This window comes from Cryptomeria japonica, chromosome 10 (assembly GCF_030272615.1).
Source record: "Cryptomeria japonica chromosome 10, Sugi_1.0, whole genome shotgun sequence".
NCBI lineage: Eukaryota > Viridiplantae > Streptophyta > Pinopsida > Cupressales > Cupressaceae > Cryptomeria > Cryptomeria japonica.
Window position 1 is genome coordinate 120,554,816 of NC_081414.1, and position 23,039 is coordinate 120,577,854.

The window sequence follows — 23,039 nt, forward strand, 5'->3', positions numbered from 1 at the left end:
CTCGCTCACCACCTAGTTTCTCAAGTTGATGATGTGCTTCCTTCCTTTACTCTTGATCGAGAGTGTGTTCTGCTTCTAATTGTAATTTTCCAAAATAACTTAAGGTGTATATTCTTGCAATAGATAATTGGAAGGAGCCCACACCGTTTATACAACAACTATATGTGCATAAGCAGAAGACTAAGCAATGGTATTCTTTATTACCCATGGCCAATGAAGTGCTATATTCACATTTCATAGTATCCCCAATTCTTATTGAGGTCTCCTACAACTATAGATACTAAAATTTACTGCGTTACAAAGATGGTCTCCTACAACTTAATAGTAAACTTTACTGCAATTCAAAGCTGGCAGCCTACCCATGAACAAATCTCAATGGACCCTGTAAATAAAAAAAGCAGTTTGCCATGATGAACTTGAAGTTGGCCAAGCAAAAAGAGCTAAAAAAACCAAGGGATGGAAAAATTATGTGCTGCAATCAAGTGAGGGTGTCCAGGCAAAGCTGTGATTAACTCCACAGACACCAGACAACTTGCTGGCCTTATCAAAGTAACTGCTATAGGAAGACACCACTGACTTTATGCAGTTGCACATGGCTTGCCTGTCATCTGTAGTTTTGGCAGTGGTGTTGAGAGTTTTAATGCCATTACAACATCCCTTTGTGGGCTGGGCGGAGCTTCCTGAAATGTAGGAAAGACAAGGAATTAAATCAGACACCACCGTTGAGCATGATATTGCGCCATCCGCCTTGCTGCTCATTCCCACCACCACCGTGCCAATTATAGCCACCACAAAGTAAATTGATTTCCATTTGTAACTTCTCTCCATTGCCATTGCCATGCTTAAGATATTCTTAGAGCTTAGAGGAGATTTTCTTGCATGTATCAGTGGGTATCTAAGATTATATATAGAAGCTGAGAAGAATCTATTAGTGGGTTTGATCACACCAAAGAAAAGTTGTGAGATTTTTTTGGTTTTGTTTTTTCACAGAGGTGGCGTTTAAGGAATGAAATGTTAGTTTTTTATTGATTGCTTGACCATTGTAGGAATGGAGCGGCCATTTTAAACTATGGGGAAAGCATGATTGTCTAGATAGAGATTCTTGTCCGTTGATTGATTGCAAGTTGGAAAGGTTCTCTATCATGGGATCCATATGGCTTACATGGAATGGCCAAAAGTTAGTGCTTGATTCATGGGGTATTCAAGAAACGGAGGTCAGATTTATTTTCTAAGGTCATGATACCAATTAACATTTATTTTATTGTTTTATTGATTTTAATTATGTTTTTTTGGTTGAAATCTATATAATGCTTTCTTTTAAGTGTATTCCTAAATATGATCTATATATGATGGTTGATTGAATGTCTAGGGGAGAGGGTCCCATATTAGAGCAGGGTCTTATAGTGGGTATAGGAGTTCATTAGAATTTGTTCTTCGGTGGAGTTTTAATTAGTCATTACATATCTGTGGAGTTGACGAGACTGTGTTTGCATTGAAATTATGGAGTGGTAATTATGATATTTTTATATTCATGTCAATTTTTATTTAGTTTTGTGTTGTTTTAATGAAATTTCTTAATGTGAAACTTTTTGTTAAGTAAAGTTCATTTCTTTAATAGATATTTGTGAGCTTATTTTCACTTACTTTAGATATTTATTTTCCATTTCAAGATATCATCTCTATCAAGATTTAATTTGATATTATTTTAAATCAATTTTAAAGTGTTTGAGATTGAATCTAATATTTAAATTTTTAAAATTTGAATTCTAAAGTTCCTATGCTTTTTTACTAATCATTGTAAGTTAACTAGGTGCATGTTTGTGCAACTTATCAATATTTTCTTGTATGTTTAAATATTTAATGTATTATGTAGCTTATCAATATGTTTTTGTATGTTTAAATATTTAATGTATAATCATTTGATCAAATGAGGAGAAATCACTTGAGAAAATATCATTTTCAAAGAGATAAAGGACCACAATTTGCATAATTTGTATGTATAGACCACCTAAATGCTTGTGTATCTTGTGCTTCAGATTTGCACAATCTACAGAGAGTCATTAGCTAATCAATGTTAGCATAATACATTTTACTATTTCTTAATCTGTTTCTTAGAGCTTGTCTTTTTCTCCAACCATTTTGCCAAACTATTTCTCAATGATATCTGTCATGTGTATATGTATCTTTGTTATGAATGCATTATGATCAAGTTGGTTTGATCCACTTCGTTGTCATTTGGTATTAAAGCAACAAATGATCCTATGAATGGTTAAAGTGTGGAAGATCTGTGAAGATGGAGTGTGGTGAATGCATCATCCATACAAATGATGGAGACTGTAGTGTGAATACACCCATGTTTCACATTTTTCCAATTGGAGCAATTTAAACATCCTTGTTCTGATTTATGGTTGGCTTAAATCACACACGTTAAGCTTTGATTTCTATATTTAAAAGTGTTAAAAACTCATGGTTGATTGATATTTTCTAGGCTTAATATTTTGCTTAGTGTGTGTGATTTAAGGCTGGCCCCTACAGATGGTTGGCTTAAATCAGACACACTAAGCTTCGACTTCTAGACTTAAAAGTGTTAAACACTCAAGGTTGACTGACATTTTCTAGGCTTCATATGTTGCTTAGTGTGTGTGATTTAAGGTTGGCCCCTGTAGACGGTTCCATCTTAAGAATGTAGGTGAGAAACTTGCTTATCAAGTGTTGGCAGTGATAGAGGTAAAATATTGGTGAATAAAAGAAAATGATATAAAAAATAGATATTGAATTTTTTTAAGACTTTGATTTTTTTGATCTCTTGAAGTTTTAAACAAATATCTATGAATGAAAATATATCTTCATTAAGAGACAACTAATGACCTATGGATCAAGATTATAGTGCACTGTTTAGAACTTCCACTTTCATAGAAACAGATTTTACAAAGACAATTGAATGTCAAACTTATCAAAAGATGTTAGTAGTTTGGTGAGAAATCATGGAGCACAACAAGCAGTTTGTGATAGCACTAGTTTTTACTGTTGCAAGGAGGTATATGTACGCACTTATGATTCCACAATTCCTCATTTATTTATTTCTTTTAACTTTGAAGCCATCATTTAATTTGTTTACTATTAACATGATAGTTTTTACTTCACATATTATATCTTTCATCTAACTTCAGAAATGATATGACCTCTTATAACTTATTTATTATCTCTTTTCTTTCTCTACATTTAGAAGAAGTAAAGAAGATTTGAACTAAAATTATTATCTCACAACGCAAAAATTTATGCACAAGGATACTCATCAAGGCCATTACCTTCAAAGTGTTTCTTGATAGATGAATTGATTTACATACCATAGACGTGGGTCTGTTTATGAGAAAGTATGAAAATATTTCATTTTTGTCTCATGGTTTAGGGTTTACTAAGTAGGTTGTTAACATGAGAGTTACTTGTGTGTAGAGAGGAGGCATTGTGTTGCATAGGTGGTTAGGAGGCCAGAATATTTTCACATTTATGTGTATATATGTATGTTTATGTGTCTATGTGTGTGCATGATATATATAGAGAGAGTGATAGACACACACACACACATACACACAGACACATACATAATTGTCTTACTACAAAAATGGAACACTAAAAAAGGTGATACATTGTGACAATTGAAAAGTTAAAGAAAGCAAGCAACTTGCTATATTTTTTAAATATTAATATATTGGACCCTATCACACAAACTTTCAACAAATAAAATAATGAAATTGTGGGTCATTGGCCTAGGAAAACATTGGATGCTTTCAAACCATTTCAATTTTTAAATACAAAAAACAAAGAAAATTAGCATTTCCTCTTTCACAGCTCTTCTCAATATGGCAAACTGGCACACATGACTTGGGAAATATACATACCTTTATTCTCTTCTTCACCCAGTCACCAGTAGACATACAACAAACCTTTCTTTTCTAACACATCCACTTGAACACTGCAATGATAAACAAATCTAAGTGTTAAAAACAGTAAGTGTTAGAGCAAAAAAAAAGTGTTATGTGTTAGGGTTTGATTCAAGATTATCAAGTGATTTATTCATGGGAATTCATAGTTTTTTAAAGACTTTATATCTAGTGGATTCCCCTTTCTCTTCTTTCAACAATCCTCTCTCTCCATCTCTCTCCCTCTCCATTTGCCAATTTCCCTCCCCTTCTCTCTGTCTCTCTGTCTCTCTGTCTCTCTCTGTCTGTCTGTCTGTCTGTCTGTCTCTCTCCCTCTCCATTTCCCAATTTCCCTCCCCTTCTCTCTCTGTTTCTAACTCTCTCTCCATCCCCCTCTTATCCTATTCTATTCCTCTCTTCCTATCTCCTACTCTCTCTCTCTCTCTCTCTCTCTCTCATTTTTCCAATATCCCTCTCTCTCCATCCCCCCTCTCTCCACCCCCCCCCCCTCTCTCTCTCTCTCTCTCTCTCTCTCTCTCTCTCTCTCTCTCTCTCTCTCTCTCTCTCTTTCTCCCAATCTCCCTCTCCCTTTCTCCTTTTCCCAATCTCCCTCTCTCTTTCTCTCCCTCTCCCCCTCTCCTTTTCCTAATCTCCCTCTCTCTCCCTCTCCATCCATCCCCCTCTCCTTACCCCCCCTCTCTCTCTCTAACACCTTATCTCTCCATCCCCTCTCCTTATCCTATTATATTCCTCTCTCTCTCTCTCTCTCTCTCTCTCTCTCTCTCTATCTCTCTCTCTCTCTCCATTTCCCAATTTCCCACCCCTTCTCTCTCTATCTCTAACTCTCTCTCCATCCCCCTCTTCTTATCCTATTCTATTCCTCTCTCCTATTCTCTCTCTCTCTCTCTCTCTCTCTCTCTCTCTCTCTCTCTCTCTCTCTCTCTCTCTCTCTCTCTCTTTCTCTCTCTCTCTCCCCCTTCTCTTAATCCTATTCTCACACTCTCTCCCTTCTCTTTCTTTCTTTCCCTCTCTCTCTCTCTCTCTCTCTCTCTCTCTCTCTCTCTCTCTCTCTCTCTCTCTCTCTCTCTCTCTCTCTCTCTCTCTCTCTCTCTCTCTCTCTCTCTCTCTCTCTCTCTCCCTCTCTCCCTCTATCTTTCTCCCTACTTCCTATTTGGTTCCTAGTTCTACATATTCTATATGGGTTATGTAGAACTAAGGCCAAAACTTCTAGTTCTACATAACCGATACTGATTCTGTAGAACTAAGGCCAAAACTTGTAGTTCTACATAATTCATATGGGTTATGAGAAATTGTGAACGTTCACATTAAACGTTTCCATAACCCATGGGTTATGGGGAAATATTAATATATTTTAGTCCCAACAGCCTAAAAAATAGCATTGCAAGTTGTTTGAAGGCTCCACTACTTTTGCACATGATTTTTTGGGACGGTAACAGTCAGGTTTTCATATTTTTTTTGTCACTTTTTCTTTGAAATAATTGATTTGTCTCATATATTGGATTATTTTTGAAGTTATTTTATCATTGTTACTTTAGATTATAACAAAATGATGATCATTTGTTGTTTTTTTGCTTTGATTATGATTGATTTGTCTTGTATTTTGGTTTTTTTTGAAGTTATTTTATTATTATTACTTAGATTATAACAAAATGACGATCATTTGTTGTTTTTTTGCTATTTGATTGTGGATTGTCATCATGATGTTATGTCTAGGACAATGGGAAAGAACAAGAGAGGAACAAATGAACAAAGAGAGGCAGCAAAGGAAAGACAAAGGGAGCATATGAGGAGATTACTTGAAGGTACGTCATCTAATGCACCTAATGAAAGTGATGAACATTCAACAAATAAAATTGATATGATGAATGCACCGAATCAAAATGATCAACATACACCAATTCAAATGCATATGATGAATGCACCTAATGAATCCAATGAACATACACCATTTGAAAATGATTCAGTGAATGCACATGTCAATGAAATTGAAGAAGATATACCATTTGAATTTGATGTGATTAATGCATATAATGCACCTAATAAAAATGAAGAGCATGCACCAATCTTAACACCTCTTAGAATAATTCATATAAAACCAAAGTTCCTAATAGATATTGATGAAAATATTGTGAAGCCAATGCATGATAAAATATCCGAAAGAACTTGTAGAAGGATGGTTAGAAGAATTTGGAATAACTATTTTTAAAACTTAAATAAAAGTGGAAGATGCCAATTATTTGTTGAAATGATTAAAAATCTGAAATTTAGAGAGACAATGAAAAATTTGGGGTTAAGAACATTCTAAAATAATTGTGAAAGAACCATTGTGAGAAATATTTTTGATGCATACCAAGCCATTGGTTCGAAATCACGCACTAAAGATGCTAATGTTACTCGTCGTGTGCTCAAATCTTGTCTTAATTGATTCTTGAAATGATGAAATTCACTCCATAAGAATGAGTTTATTAAATAATAACTTCACTCCAATCTATTCACGCACGAAGGACTCAGAAAATTCACTCAATCAAAATACACAATATCAACATTATCGGTGTCGGTACTTGGGTATACACATTATGAGCAATAGATAGTTTAAAAGTATATGCCATATGAGGTACAAGTAATGAACAAATTGGATCACATTTGAAGACATATACACAATGAACAAGTTTGAACATATTTCAATAGCAAATAACTAAGTTTCAAGAATATCAAGTTTCATATATATCAATGAATAAATTGGATCGAATATCAAGTTTCATATATATCAAAATGAACAGTAATCGTGTACATATAAAAAAATTGCATAGATACCAAATGAATAATAGTTACAAAAATGTTGTATGTGCCATGTATGTCAAAGTCGATATATACATATACAAATGTTGAATATATAAAAAAATTGGTCCTTCAATGAGCACAACTATAACTATATGTCTCTATCGGTATCTATGACTGTGCCAGATCATAAAAATCAAGCCTCTTCGAAGCAGTACGTGGCTCTGCAGGTGGCTGCACAAGGACAATTCAAATGTTGAATCAGATATATATTCTCAATATAACATCAAAATAACTAAATACTGAACTCTAAATTGTTTGAAGTTGAAATGTTGATTACCTCATCTCTGGCTTCTACAATTGGGTGAGGCTGAGGATCTGTGGGATGTCCTGAAGAGGGTCGTAATTGGTAAAAAAATATTAATACATATTAATAACATATATGTCAAATAACACATAATAACTAAAAATGAATAGACTAAAAAAGAAAAGCATACCGGAGCATCAGATGGATGTGCTGTGGTCGTAGGAGGCAAAGTCACAGATGAATCAGTTACAATCATTTCCTATATCCATGGTAAGTGATCCAAAAGGAGTTAACTAGAGGGTTTCAACTCCGTTGTGCACTTAGTGAAAAGGAGTTGATCTAAGAGAGACATACCTTTTCCCTTTGTCGTGTTGGATCCCATATTATATGTGTAGGACTTCTAATGAAATGGAATTGTAGAACATCAGTAGGAAGTTTGGAAGGGGCTGTAATAGATTAAAGACAATTATACAAGTTAATAAACAAGAGTTGTTGACAAACTATATATAAAAAATATTTTAAACATATGTAGAACAAATGCATACCAAAGCCTCACATAGTTCTCTTGTAACCTTAGGAGGCCTAGTCGAATCTGATGCAACTATTACCATTTCCTGTATGAAAAATGATAACATATGATATAGACATAAAGGGATTTAGTTATTTCAAACAAGCAAGAATGTAATCCAAAGTGAATATGAAGATATCACCTCTTCCCTCTGTTGAACCTCATCGACATCAGGTGCATTCATTAATCCCATAAACCCCAGATGTTTCTGTATATAAAACAAATAAATTAAGCGCATTTATCAATATCTACATATACATGTTTAATCATAATACATTTCGACAAATGAATTTAAATTGTACTGAATTACCTTTTATCATTTGGGTGTTTGAGAGGATATCTTTTTATGCCTTAGAGTGCTAGAGGATGGCTTTCTCACGCAAGATGTCGTCAAGGCAGGTGGGGTAAACTAACAAAAAAAATTTAACATAAGGGAAAAGAGCATGTATTTAATATATCACTTAAGTAAAAAATATATAAATGTAAATGGTACCACATATCTATCTTGGCCAAAGTCAATGGCCGAAAGCATGATATCATCAAGTTGGGACATCTCAACCCGTGATAAGCCCTATAAAACACCAAGAAATGATACATATAATTAAGAAAAGATATTTTAAAACCAATATATTATTATATTTTTAACAAATCTACAAATCTTTACCTCTCGTGGTGAAACTTCTTGTGACCGTGGAGTCGACTAAAAAGTATGAGGTGTACTCCCACCACCTGCTGCACCATGCAATGCATTTTATTTATACAAATGATAGCTCACTGAAAAGTATGAGGTGACACTCACACCAACATGATAGAAGGATTTCTTTGGTTACCGACAATGCAGGATGACATATTTTAGAATATGGTTATTGGTATTGGAAGATGACATCTCTTGGATCCGGTATCGGTAATTGCTTTTAATATTTATGCATTGATGTTATCTAGTGGACATGTAATTATCTTTGTAAGCCGATATAAAGCATGATAAATTTTATAGGGTATATAGGTCAGTTTGATAAATCATTTTTATATCATCATGCGAATATGTAATTAGAAGGATATAATGAAGGAGATGCGAAATATATCAGAGAGATCATGTATGTGAGGATAGTTATGTAAGGGTTATTCTAGTAAAGGGTTTAGGGTTTCAGACCGGAACAGACAAAGCTTAAACCAGAACTGTATTCTGGCATAAAAGATGCTATCTTAAGTAGTTCAACACTTCTCCAGATTGTAGTATAGATTTATATGTAGTCAGTGAGGCTCCATTTGTGATTGAACAATGTGCTCTAGGCTGTAAGCCTTCCTGCAAGTGCACGCCCCTTATATTTTGTAACATCTCTTCATATGGCCAGTGGATTGATATTGTGGGTCACAAATCCCATCGTGGTTTTTTGTCTTTGAGGTTTTCCATGTATAATTTTGTGCGATATAATTCTCATTTATGTGATTGGCTTATTGGTTGCTTTACTTCTTTCAATTCTATATGTATCGGTATACTGGTTGGTGTATGCATATTTTAATAAGGCTAAAATTGATCATTCCGGTATAACATTGATTCACCCCCCCCTCAGTGTTAATGGATTCCAACATATATATGTATATATACACATATATAATGTATACATATATATACACATACATGTATGTATGTATATACATATATTAACATACATATACATATACATATACATATACATATACATATACATATATACATGTATATTGTTGAATATCTTGGCAATTGAGAGGGGGGGTGAATTAGTTGACAATAAAATTTTCTTTAAACTTTCATTCACAGATCTGAAAAAACTAACATAATTAAAAAAAACAAATAAAGCATGAAAGCATGTGCACATAATAGATCAAACATAGAGAACACCAAAATTTACGTAGAAAAACCAAGAAGGGAAAAACCACAGAGAATGCTAATTATCAATATAGAAACACCGGTTAAGGTGATTTTTACAAATGATAGCTCATTGCTTAGATTCTCACTGCAGGTGGGCTCATTTCCCAGAAAGGCTCACCGTCAAAGGGCTCATTGCCCAAAAGAAGGCTCACTGTCGAAGAAAAATGGAAGATGAAAGAGAATCCACATTTGAAACACAATCTCGATAGCCGAAAAAACTTCCGGTAACAATCTACAACACAACTCTCACACATCAACTAGATTCTTTCAATCTCGCATAACTTCAACACAAAAAAGCCACACTACAACTCCTCCAGATCATACTCTACATATACTATCTTAAAAAAAACATAATCCTCAATGTTGGCCAAGACAAAGATCTAAAATAGGTCACCACTAAACATTTTGGTTGTGGGAAGGAATGACAAGTGGACCGAATCACAACAAACCTCATTAGACACATCAACATGCTATGTACGCCCAACAACATTTCATACAAGCAGTGCTGCTCAACATGCCAAATCTATACCCAATCTGGACCACAGGGTTTGACATCAATGACAATATATAACATGATACTAACAACCTCCCCCTTTGTCACTGATGGCAACATCCATCAACAACATCAACAAACATCATGCAAACATATTCACTTTCTCTATTTCCTCCTTTGACAACAATGACAAAAGCAGGCAAAAACTCCCCCTATGAGACTCACTCCTGCTCCCCCTAAGACGAAGCACCCACACATCAGTCCAGATAAAAATATGCGAGCTGCTCACTGGACCAATGCACATCAAAATGCACATTAGTTCAAACTAGAAAGGGGTAATACCCCTAACTTCTACCAAAGATACTCAAAAGTATCCTTTCATAATGCCTTATTAAAGATGTATGCAATCTACTCCTTTGTATGTACACACTCAAGTATGAATTCACTGTCCAACACTCTTTCCCTCAAGAAGTGGTACATGATATACATATATATATTCTTTATTTTGGAATGCTATACCAAATTCTTTGAAATATTTATTGCATTGGTATTTTCACACATGATTGAGATAGGGTCATTAAACTTTACACCAATGTCCTTCAAATTCGGCTTCATCCATAAGAGCTATGTGCAACATGAGGATGCTACAATACATTCTACTTCAGTTGTAGATAGGGACATAGAGTCTTTCTTCTTACTTGACCAATCTTTCCATATCTAAAGCATTTAAAGGGTAGCATACCTTTGTATTTGTTGGTGCCTTTCTTTAGTTTTCTCACAAATTTTTCTTCCATCTCATTTGGGCTCTCATAATCATCTAGACAATCTTTAGGTTTGTTTGAATGTTGTCTCTGATTTGTCTTTGTCATTTCCAAACTTTCTCACTTTAAATGCAGTTAGAGTACCAAATAGTTGTTCTCTAGTGAACTTTTTTGGATCACAGGTTTCTTCAATAGCTGAGATTTTATCACTATAACTCACTAGTAAAGTCATCAAGATTTTTTCAATCACATCTTCATCATTTAAGTTGCCTCTGAGTTCTCTAATTTTTTTAACTACGATGTCAACCTTCTCAAGGTAGCTTACTATGTCTTCTCCTTCTATCTTCATATTTTCATACCTCCAGTTAGTTGTAAGACTCTTTGCCAACTTAAATCTCTTATTTCCTTCATAGATATCTTTCAGCTTTTACCAAACATCATAAGTAGTATTCAAAGAGACAACTTTTGTTAGTTCAGTTTTTGATAATGCACTAAAGATAACATAGCTTTCATTCTCATTTTCTTCATAGGCTTGAATCTCTTTCTGAGTAGTAAGACGATCTGTCGATTGAACATACCTAGTCTCCACAACCTTCCAAGTGTTGTAACCCAGGGAAACCAAACAACCTCTCATCTCTACTTTCCATGTAAAATATAGTTGAATCCTTCAAAGATAGGAATTGATACTTTGTGTGCCATCGGATTAGGATCTACATCAAGTGATTAAGCTCTATATCAAGAAACCAAAGCTCTAATACCAATTGTTGAATATTCGAGCAACTAAGAGGGGGGGGGGGGCAAATTAGTTGACAATAAAATTTTCTTTAAAATTTCATTCACAAATCCAAAACAACTAACAAAATTAATCAAAATAGATAAAGCACAAACATAGATAACACTAGAATTTACGTGGAAAACTCAAGAAGGGAAAAACCATGGAGAATGCTAATTCTCAATATAGAAACACCGGTTAATGTGACACAAGTTAAGGTGATTTTTACAAATGATGGCTAACTGTCAAGATGATCACTGCAACTGGGTTCATTGCCCAGAAAGGCTCACTATCAAAGGGCTAACTGCCTAGAAGAAGGCTGAATACCGAAGAAGAAAGAAAGATAAAAGAGAATCCACTACTGAAACACATCTGCATAGTCAAAATAATTTCTGGTAACAATTTGCAACACAAATCTCACACATCAACATGATTCTTTCAATCTCACATATCTTCAACACAAAAAGGCCACATTACAACTCCTCTAGATCATACTCTACATATACTATCTCCAGGAAAAATATAATCCTCAATGTCGGCCAAGACAAAACCCTAAAATAGGTCACCACTAAAAATTTTGATGGTGGGAAGAAATGAGAAGTGGACCGAAGCACAACATTCCTCATTGAACACATCAACATGTTACATACATCACCAAAGCCATACCCAAATCATTATCCACATGCTATACGACTACTGTTACACAACTTCATCATCTACACCAAAAACCTCAACTTCCAGACCAATCCATACCAAAAAATAGCACTCAGTAGTATCATCAACACATCTTCCAAAAATCCAAGATATCTAGGAAACCTCCAAACACCCAACAATATCTCATATTAGCACTATTGCTCAACATACCATATCTAGACCCAATCCAAACCACATGATTTGACATCAATGACATAATATAACATAATGCTAACATATATATATATATCTATATATGTACATGTATATATGTAGATGTATATGCATATGCATATGCATATATATATATATATATATATACACTAATATACATACATACATACATACATACATACATACATACATCTATACCATTCTTTTCATATAGCTAAAATGTGTGGTGCTTTGAGATTCTCATGCACAATATAAACCCCTATTTATATCTACTAACAACAAGCATAATATTAATGGTCATATCAATTCTCACCATCTTATAAAACATGCAATTGTTAATGTTCGTATTGATTCTATCATCTCACATAATATCCTTTAAATTGGTCAAACTAGGTTTGGAAACATCACTAAATAATAAAATATCATCCACCAAAGTGTGGGTTATAAAATAATTTTGCCAATCTAGATACTTCTCATCATGCCAAACTACTTAAACATACCAATCGAGCTCAACCAAGACATAGTGGGAGATAGTGGGGAACCTTGTCTCAACCTCTAGTAGGTTGAAGCGCAACTATTTGTTAGTATGGTATAGGATATGGAGGTAACACAATCCATGATCCAATTTACAATCGTTAAGGAAAAATATAAATGAATTACTAATAGTTGTTTATATAGTTAGTTCACTCATCACATGTCTTATAGATCAATCTTTATAACAATTGACATTTTCTTGTTTTTGATAGTGCAAACACCTTCCTATGCTACCTTAATGATATCATGGATTTTTCTACCATGTTAAAAACTAAACTAAATGTTATAAATAGTATCTAACAAAACCTTCTTAATTCTTATAGCGATAATTTTAACAATAACTATATATAGTCATAAAGAAATAGGAGAAACAATATAAATTTTTTTTAAATTATCATTCTTTTAAAAAAAAATTAATAATAAAAAAATTGAAATTTTATTAAAATTAGAAAAAATATATATATATATTTTTGATCAGTAGTTGGCCGAAGCCTGAATAGCTTTTGACTGGAGCTATGAACTAGTGGGGACACAGTAGGGGGCCCCATGCCCATTACATATCTTTGAATTATTATTATTATTATGTTTGATTAGATTGACCCCAAGAACTTCCCCATCCTATGGAAGTCCAAAAATCACAGCTTAGAATTCCACTTCAGATGTCCCTATTGGGAATTGAACTTGGGTCTCCTCAGTGAGAACCCAGTTTTTTAACCAGTTAAGCTCAACCCCTTGGAATAGAAAAAAATATTATTATTTTTAACTTTATAAATTTAAATTATCAAAATAATCTCTTAAACAATCATATGAAAAATGAAATTTTATTTGTTCATATATCATCATTAATTATGAAGAGAGGCGATTCATATCCAAACATATATATAGGAGAAAAGAATAGTTAATGTTAATCTCTCTATTCATATAAAACACCATTTATAGTCACAATATATGTCTACACTATTCTTTCCATATGGATAAGATGTATGGTGCTTTATGTCATTCAACATATAAATTTCTATTTATTTGAACAAACAACAAACATATTAATGTTCCTATCGCAAAACATCCATAACTTGCATATTTGTTTCCATTAGCTTTGAATGTCCTCATATGTAGGCACTTACACTATCTATTAGATTTTGAAGTATCATTCTTTAAGAATGAACACAATCAATTTTTATGGTTTAATTGTAATCTTTTTTTTTTCCCCTAAAATGTGGTTTTAGATTTTCCATCTTCTACATATGGTGTTTCAATTCAAATTTAGTTTTTTTTTTTTAATACAATTATATCTCTCTCATTATCTTTCAAATTTAATGATTTTTTTTAATAGTATTTTTTCATTAAATTTAAATGTTATAAATCAATTTCATTTATGTTTCTATATTGTGAAGGAGTTAAAATCATTATGGTTTAAAATTATTTTCTTAGTTAAAAAATTATTTGACACAACATTATAGATAATTTGGGTGTATATATAGATTGCATTTATCAAATTTCTATCCTTGTATCATATTTAAAGATTCTATTTTTATAACTCGTTAATGTAGACTATGAAATTAAAGAACATACCATTATCTTTTACAATCATACTCAACTAATTAAACTACAAATTTTTTTCTTCTAAATTTCACTGTTGAGTAAGAAGATTTTAGCCATTAATTGTAAGAATTTTATCCTTAGTCTCGATTCAATATCTTTCTTGGTGTCAATGTGCTCTTATTCTACTATTAAAATTAAAAGTTATTATGAGTCCACATTGATCAAATCTTGTTGAGTGCAAGACTCCCACATCATAAGAAATGAAACCTAAATAATTGTGGATGATAAATATTTCATTAAAAAAAATCTTGATAAAACATACATATATCTTAACATTTAAAATAATTAAAAATTTATTTGACACCAGCATAATGTAGTTCACATACTTGAATACAATAGATAAATCTTTTGATCATACCATCAGATTCAAACCCAACAAAATGATAATCTCGTGCACGGACCAACACAAGAATTGCATCCTATAGCAGGATCATGGCCATTTTCTCAATGGGGCCTTGATTTGGTAGGTAAGATAAATCCTTCATCCTCTAATGGACATAAGTTCATTCTAACTGCTACTGAATATTTTACTAAATGGTTTGAAGCAGTACCTTTGACAAAAGTGACAGGAAAATAAATATCATCATTCATCTTGAATTATATAATCCATCACTATGAGTTCCTATGACCATTATCACTGATAATGGACAACCATTTAAGAATCAAGATGTGAAGGAACTATGTGAGAAATTCCATATCTAACATAGGTTTTATACTCCATATTATCCACAAGGAAATGGTCAAGCTAAGGCATCAAACAAAACTATCATGAAAATCTTGAAGAGAACAATCAATAAGGCTGGAAAAGACTGGCATATTTAGCTAAATCCTATTCTTTAGGCATACCAAACCAGGATCCGCACACCAACGGGGGAAAATCCATATTGCTTAGTCTATGGATCAAAAGCCATATTACCAATAGAATTAGAGATACCTTCCCTACGGGTTTCCTTGAAAGGTCATACACCAGAAGAAGAAGAACAAGTCTCTAGACTTCAAGAACTAGAGCTGATTCAGGAACATCGCCAAAATGCAACATATCATTTTAAGGTATATCAACAGAGAATGGAAAGAAGTTATAATCACAGATTCAAGCCACATATTTTTCAGATTTGAGATATAGTTCTAAGGGAGAATCCAAGAAATCAGCAAGACCCAAAAAAGAAGGGTAAATTTGAACCAAATTGGTTAGGTCCTTTTGTCATAGTACCAGATTATGGCTCATGAACATACAAGTTATCTACTCTTGAAGGTGATTGGTTTTATTAACCTATCAATTCTATCCATCTCAAGAAATTCTATGCTTGAGATATAAAAACATGAAAAAAATCAATAAAAACATATAAAGTCTTGAAGAAATCAGTAAAAATCAGAAGAGCAGAAAATCCCTAAAAAAAGCATAAAAAAGAAAAAGCATAAAAGAAGAAAAAAATCAAAATATGTAAAAAATGCAATAAATTTAGATAGTGAAATCCTGGTAAACAGACGCTATCTAAAAGCGAGTCCTTCCATCTATGAGATCCCTTTGCACACCTATCCTATCCATCCTATCACATCTATAGCTTCCATCTATCCTAGCTCATCCATTTCATCTTTTGCATCCATTGGTTTGAACCATTTAGTAGGAAATATACATCTTACCAACAATTATCAATATTTGACATACTTGTCGTAGTCACTGTCTTATATTTTATCAAAATTAATCAATCTACATTATATCCCACCATGGTCTGGATCATTCTTCATACATCCATAATAAAGTTTTGTTTCCATTGGGGGCAAAATCCTAATTCCTTTTGCTAAGGTGATCTTTTAAATGTTTTGAAAATCCAAAACATTCGGAAAACTTAGAAAAACCAAAAACACCTAGGATTTTGAAAAAGATAACGAGCAACAAAGAAATGAAGGTCAAGGCATTTTGAAACAACTGAATCGTGAAACTTCAAAAACAAAAAAATCAACCAGCAAGTAATAAAGGATTATCAATGATCATTCATCAAGATGATTATATCAGTTAATGACCATAAGAACATGTGAATGAAATACAAGATTCAATGTTTATATCTTGATTTTATTGCTAATCATGTACTCTATGCGACTCAAAGATGTCCATGAATAGAGAAGTTATGATGGGGCATGATTATTTTCTTTGATTACTGTCTATGGTTTATCTCTTATTAAGGTATGCACTTGTCTAAGGATATGATCGACAAAAGATCAAGGAGGATGTTCAAAGTCATGCATGAAAGCAGATAATCCTTGTCTGTTTTCCAAGAAATACTCAAGTCAGCTTGATTCATTATATCAAGTTTCTTGTATTAACTTTCTATATCAAAATCCATGTAAGAAATACTTAGGTTAGCTTGAATCTTTATGTCAAGTTTCTTGTATTTTCTTACAACATTTTAAAGCTCAATAATGAAATCAAGCACTATTACAAGACAACATATGAAGAATGGAAGTATCATTTTAGTTCGATCATTTTTTAGATTAGCTCATTATTCGTCTGCATTATAAGCATTCAATGTCAGTTGCATTATAAGCATTTCATTTCATTCATACATCAATGATCATAAATAAAGATTGAGTATACTTGGACAAACAAAAATAATTTGCATTTGATCATTGTAGGTGCATTCATCTTTATAATCATTTAAATTATCATCATTCATTTCATTTAATTGCATTTCAATCATTGCATTAGTTTGCATTCCATTAAGTGCATTTCATTCCATCATGTAGTATATCACTATCATTATTTACATTAGGATCATTATAATTACAGTTCTTTTTATCCATTAAGATCATTTAGTTGCATCTTTGCATTTAGATTCATAATCATCATTTGCATTTTTAAATCATCAAAATAAAAAAACATTTGAATTACATACTAAATCAATCATTCATTTGCATTATCATATAGATCATTACATTTGCATTATTTAAGTTAGTAATCATTCTTATTTACATTTTTAAATCATCAAAAATCAAAAGCATTTATCATTGCATCATATAGACCATCATCATCGTAAAATGAAAGAAAAGATCATCATCCATGTAATCAATGCATATAGATCATCATCATATAGAGTAACATGCATAATAAAAGATCATCATATAGAGTCCAAGTCTGCATATAGATCATCATCAAACAATAAAAAGTCCAAGTATACAATGATATCAGATAAAAAATACAAGTTCCTCATCAATATAAATCAAGTCAAGGCTGTCCTGTATTACTACCACCTAACTATGTTCGTCTCTATGGTTGTGGGCGAGAAGATCCTCCAGATGCCTATCTCACATGATCACCACACCTCTGAGGAGGTCCCATGACTCCATCGCTGCTAGTATCCATCCTCATAATGGTATAATAGCTACCTACCCTTTGGCTGTCTGCAACTAAATCCTCATATAATCGTTGCCAGTGTGATGTCTCCTTCCCGACCCGAAATAGTGCTCTAATGGTATCAGCTGAGAGAGTGCCCGATCCAACCTGCTGAATGTGATCAAGAAGACCCTGAGTATCCTGTTGTCTCCTAACAACCCTGTCTCTCTCTATCATGAGTGTATGTACCTATGCTCTAAGCTGATCTATCTATGCTCTAAGACTCTCTAAGGTATCCTGCTCTGTCACATCCTACTGAGGAACATGACCTTGAATCCCATCATCTCCACCTCCTTGTCCACCTATTGGAATCTTAGCCCAAGTAGCTCTTAGAACCTGTCATCTAATAGGAGGAACATGATCCTCTAGATCCTCCTCATCTCCACCATGACCTTTAATAACCCTAGGTTTTGGCTGAATCTGACCAAAATCAATGTCTCTCCCACAACCCCCATCTAGTCTAGTAATCCTGCCTCCTCCTGTAGAGGGTAACCCTCTCACTGATCTCATACCTGTCCTGCCAGTATACCTCCCAATCCATCCTGCCTCTCTCCCACCCATGGGAAATGGTCTCCCAGTCCTGCCAACGAGTTCAAAAGGTCCTCTGCAGACTCTCAATCGACCTCCTCTCCGTCCGGGTCTCCTGCTGCCTCTGTCTCCATCTCCTCCCTCATCTCCATCACCTTCGCCCTCCTGAGAAGCTCTAAGCTCTCATATCCATCTCCATCTCCTAATGATGGGATCATCTGAATCATCCTCTTCATCTCCTGAGATATGAGGAGGGTCTGTTGGATCGGTAATCCGAGGAAATGGGTGTGCAAGCATGTACTGAGCATAATCTGTAGTCACCCCAGGATCTAGAATGTGTAATCTCAAATCATAAGCCACCCTAGAAGTAGCCAAAAACTCTGCACATGCTATCTCAAAAGAAAAAGATGGTCCCCAATCTCTCTTATCCTTGTACTGTCATTCATATATAGTGACACCAGTAGACATGTTCTGAATGATACCAAACTGTCTCAAAATGTGACTAATCAACTACCACTAAATAATGTATGGAGTTCGACCAATGAGATATCTACTCTGCATAATATATGGTAATGTCCGTGCATCATCCATCCATGGATCATAGTCGATATAAGGTCTCCAAATAATGCTATCCAATGAATCTAGAACCCAACGCCAATACTCCATCTTACCCAGCTTATGCAGACTAAGGATACCTGCATATAAATAGACATATGGCTGCCTCTCACCATGAAATCTATGATGGATAGGCCGAGTAATAACAATGTGCTCCCAACACCAGATCTATAAAAATATGCATCCTGTAGACAGACTAGAACTCTCATCAAAAACAACTTGATGAATATCATGATACGAATGAGCAAGAATGCAAACACCCCACTCATATCGAGTCCGATGTTGCATCATGTTCTGAAGAATCTCACCCCAACCAATAGGGAAACCTTGAGATCTCCTATTTGGACAGATAAATCCCCCAATCAAACCTGCAAGAATCACTGGGAGAGTCTCGTAATACATAATTATATCCTCCCATCAGACCTCTCCTCTAGAAATGCTTTCATCACCAAATACGGCTCTGCAAGCCTTTGTCCCTCCATGATTCTAAAAATCATACTCGACTAATTCACCAGTCATGGGGCTGTGGAGAATCCTATAGACATCCTCAAGTGTCACACTAATCTCACCAGTGGGTAGGTGTAAAGTGGTATACTCGCTATGCCATCTATTTGCTAAGGAAGTCAACAATCCCCTATTATGGGTAATATCAAGCATATATAACAAATGGCGCAATCCACTGGCATCTACATGTCTAATCTCATCCTGTGTAAGCTCTGGCACTAAGTGGCACATAGCCAAGAATTTCTCCCAACACTAGAGAACATTGAGTTTCTCCTATTTAACAAGAGAATTTGATCTCTATCAATCATCACTCATCTATCTATCAAATCAAAGAGATCGATAATCTATCACATCAACAATTGGTACATCTTTTCAAATGAGGCAAATCAGGCGATCAAATCAATCTAAACCTATCAATCATGGTTTTCTATCAATCAACGAGTTCAATAAAACTCTATTATGCTCTTCATTAGAAACTAAATCGGTTTCTTAGAGCTAATCTATCAATTTACCAATCAAATCAAATCAATCAATCAATCGTTTATCCTATCAATCAACATTATCAAATTTTTATCAATCAAGACATCAATCGAATACCTATCAATCACAATTGCACATCACAATGTATCAAACACATCATCAAAATGAATGTTAACATGAACAACATCAAAAAAATTCATTTGAAACAAAAGCACTAACCTTTTTAACAAAAGCGCTAACCCTTGGAACAAAAGCATGAAACAGTCATATGCGCTACCCTTTTTAACATATGCGCAAACACTCAAAGCATAAGTGCTGACATAACAAAAGCACTAACATACATCATAAAGGAGTGAACTAAACAAACAAATATGCTAAAAATATCAAAATCATTAACATCCAATGCATATGCGCTAACATATACAAGATAAAAGCGTTAAATCATAAAGTTGAAAATTAAAAAAATTCAAAATAGCCTCACATGTGCTGGAAAGCAAGGAAAATAATACGATAAGTTGCGAAAACACTCAGGATAAGTTACATAATGGATAACCATAGTCAGGAGGTCACTGATATCGTCGAACGCACTCAAATCGATGGTTCTCAAATGAAATCACCATTTTTCCACCTCACTAATGAAAATTCTCTCCACAAGCTAACAAGGATGCAAATGAGATTAAAATTAACTTTGGTTAATTTTATATTTACCATTTGGAAGGGTAATTAATGATTTTAAATGGGGAAATTTTATTTATTTTTCACAAATCAATTTAATTTAAGGACCTTTTCAATTATCATGGACCTTTTTAATTTTCAATAATTTCATGAATCTCCCGAGGGGGCACACAATCAGGATTTTTATCTCCATCAAGTGCACTATCAAGACTTAATTTAATTTTTGAAATAATGTTGTCTCAACATCATTTCAAAGGGGCAAAATGTATACACAAAAAAATGGCTATGAGAAATTAAATGAATATTTAATAATTATTCTTCTATTAAATAGTTAATTTGAAAAGATTAATTTATTTAATTAATTTCATGTCTTTCTATTAATTAATTTAATTGAAACATTTTATTAATTAATTCATTTATCCTTTTCCTCTAATGAATTAATTAAATATCTAATATTTAATTATTCCTTCAATCAATTAAATATCTAATATTTAATGGTTATTCTTCTATCCTATAGTCTCAATATTAAATAATTTCTTAATTATTTAATTTAATTTTCTAATTCATCTTCCATCTCCATTTCATATTTTCTTTGCCAACTCATCCACCATGTGGCTAAATTAATTCAACAAAATTAAAATAAATAAACATTTATTAGCCACTTATCTCCAACTTCCAAAATAAATGAAATATTGTGTACGTACACATATTTTTTAACCTTCTTCTATATTCTGTCCAACATCCCTATATCTTAGGAAGGAATTGAGTCCACTTTTCCTCTCATGCCTAAATATTCTCCAACCATCCCTAGATTCCCTTAGTCAGCAACCTAGTCAAGGTGAGATAAGTGACACTTGTCTTCTCCTTCCCCCTTTCTCTCAACCTTCACCTTCGCTCACAACCATCCAAATTTGTAGATCTGATCATGATCATTGATCTAGGCCACATCGTCTTATCCTCTCAAATTCTATAAATGTGGGTGTTTGAGTTGAGAAAGAGTTAGTCTTCAAGTGAGTTTTCAAGTTAACAATTTGAGAAAACTTATGCATCCGTGATTTTTAATCTTGAAGCAATTAGCAATTTAGTATTTCTCATTTAGCATAATCATTTGCATTACATATCATAGTATCAGTTAACTATTAGCTATCAGTCCATTCTTCATATGCCATCTTAGAAGCTATCAATGCTTGTCTGAGAGAAAATCATCTGCAACTAGGAACAATCGAGTTAGGAAACAATGAGACTTAAATCATGAAGGTAAAAATAATGTTTTTTTTTTAATATTCATTTCATGTAGTTTCAGTGGTTGAGTTTGGATTTCCTATAGCATTTCTTTTGTATTTTGTGAAACTAACATGTTGCAGGTAGTATTCTAATGATGAAATTCAAGTCGACACAAGTAGTATCATCAACACATCTTCCGAAAAGCCAAGATATCCAGAAAACCTCCAAACACCCAACAACATCTCATACAAGCACTGTTTCTCAACATACCATATCTGGACTCAATCCGGACCACAGGATTTGACATCAATGACAACATATAACATAATGCTAACATATATATGTATATGTACATGTACATGTATATATGTATATGTATATGCATATACATATGCGTATATATACATATATACACTAATATACATACATACATCTATACCATTCTTTTCATGTAGCTAAAATGTGTGGTGCTTTGAGATTCTCATGCAATATATAAATCCCTATTTATATCTACAATCAACAAACATAATATTAATGGTCATATCAATTCTCACCATCTTATAAAACATGCAATTGTTATTGTTCGTATTGTTTCTATCATCTCACATAATATCTTTTAAATTGGTCAAACTAGGTTTGGAAACATCACGAAATAATAAAATATCATCCACCAAAGTGTGGGTTATAAATATTAATTTTGCCAATCTAGATACTTCTCATCATGCCAAACTACTTAAAGCTACCAATCGAGCTCAACCAAGACATAGTGGGAGATAGTGGGGAACCTTGTCTCAACCTCTAGTAGGTTTGGAAATTTTGAAGCACAACTATTTGTTAGTATGGTATAGGATATGAAGGTAACAAAATCCACAATCCAATTTACAATTGTCAAGGAAAAATATAAATGAATTACTAATAGTTGTTTATATAGTTAGTTCACTCATCACATGTCTTATAGATCAATCTTTATAACAATTGACATTTTCTTGTTTTTGATTGTGCAAACACCTTCCTATACTACCTTAATGATATCATGGATTTTCCTACCATGTTAAAAACCAAACTAAATGTTATAAATAGTATCTAACAAAAC

The 23,039-nt window shown here is 33.4% G+C and overlaps 1 protein-coding gene across 1 annotated transcript; it reads right to left on the reverse strand.

The window, feature by feature from the left end:
• Positions 1-465: 465 nt before the first annotated feature.
• On the reverse strand, positions 466-840 carry LOC131072525 (non-specific lipid-transfer protein 1-like). Its single transcript, XM_058008698.2, has one exon. It carries the CDS (start codon positions 838-840, stop codon positions 466-468), a length of 375 nt encoding a protein of 124 aa, XP_057864681.2.
• Positions 841-23,039: the final 22,199 nt, after the last annotated feature.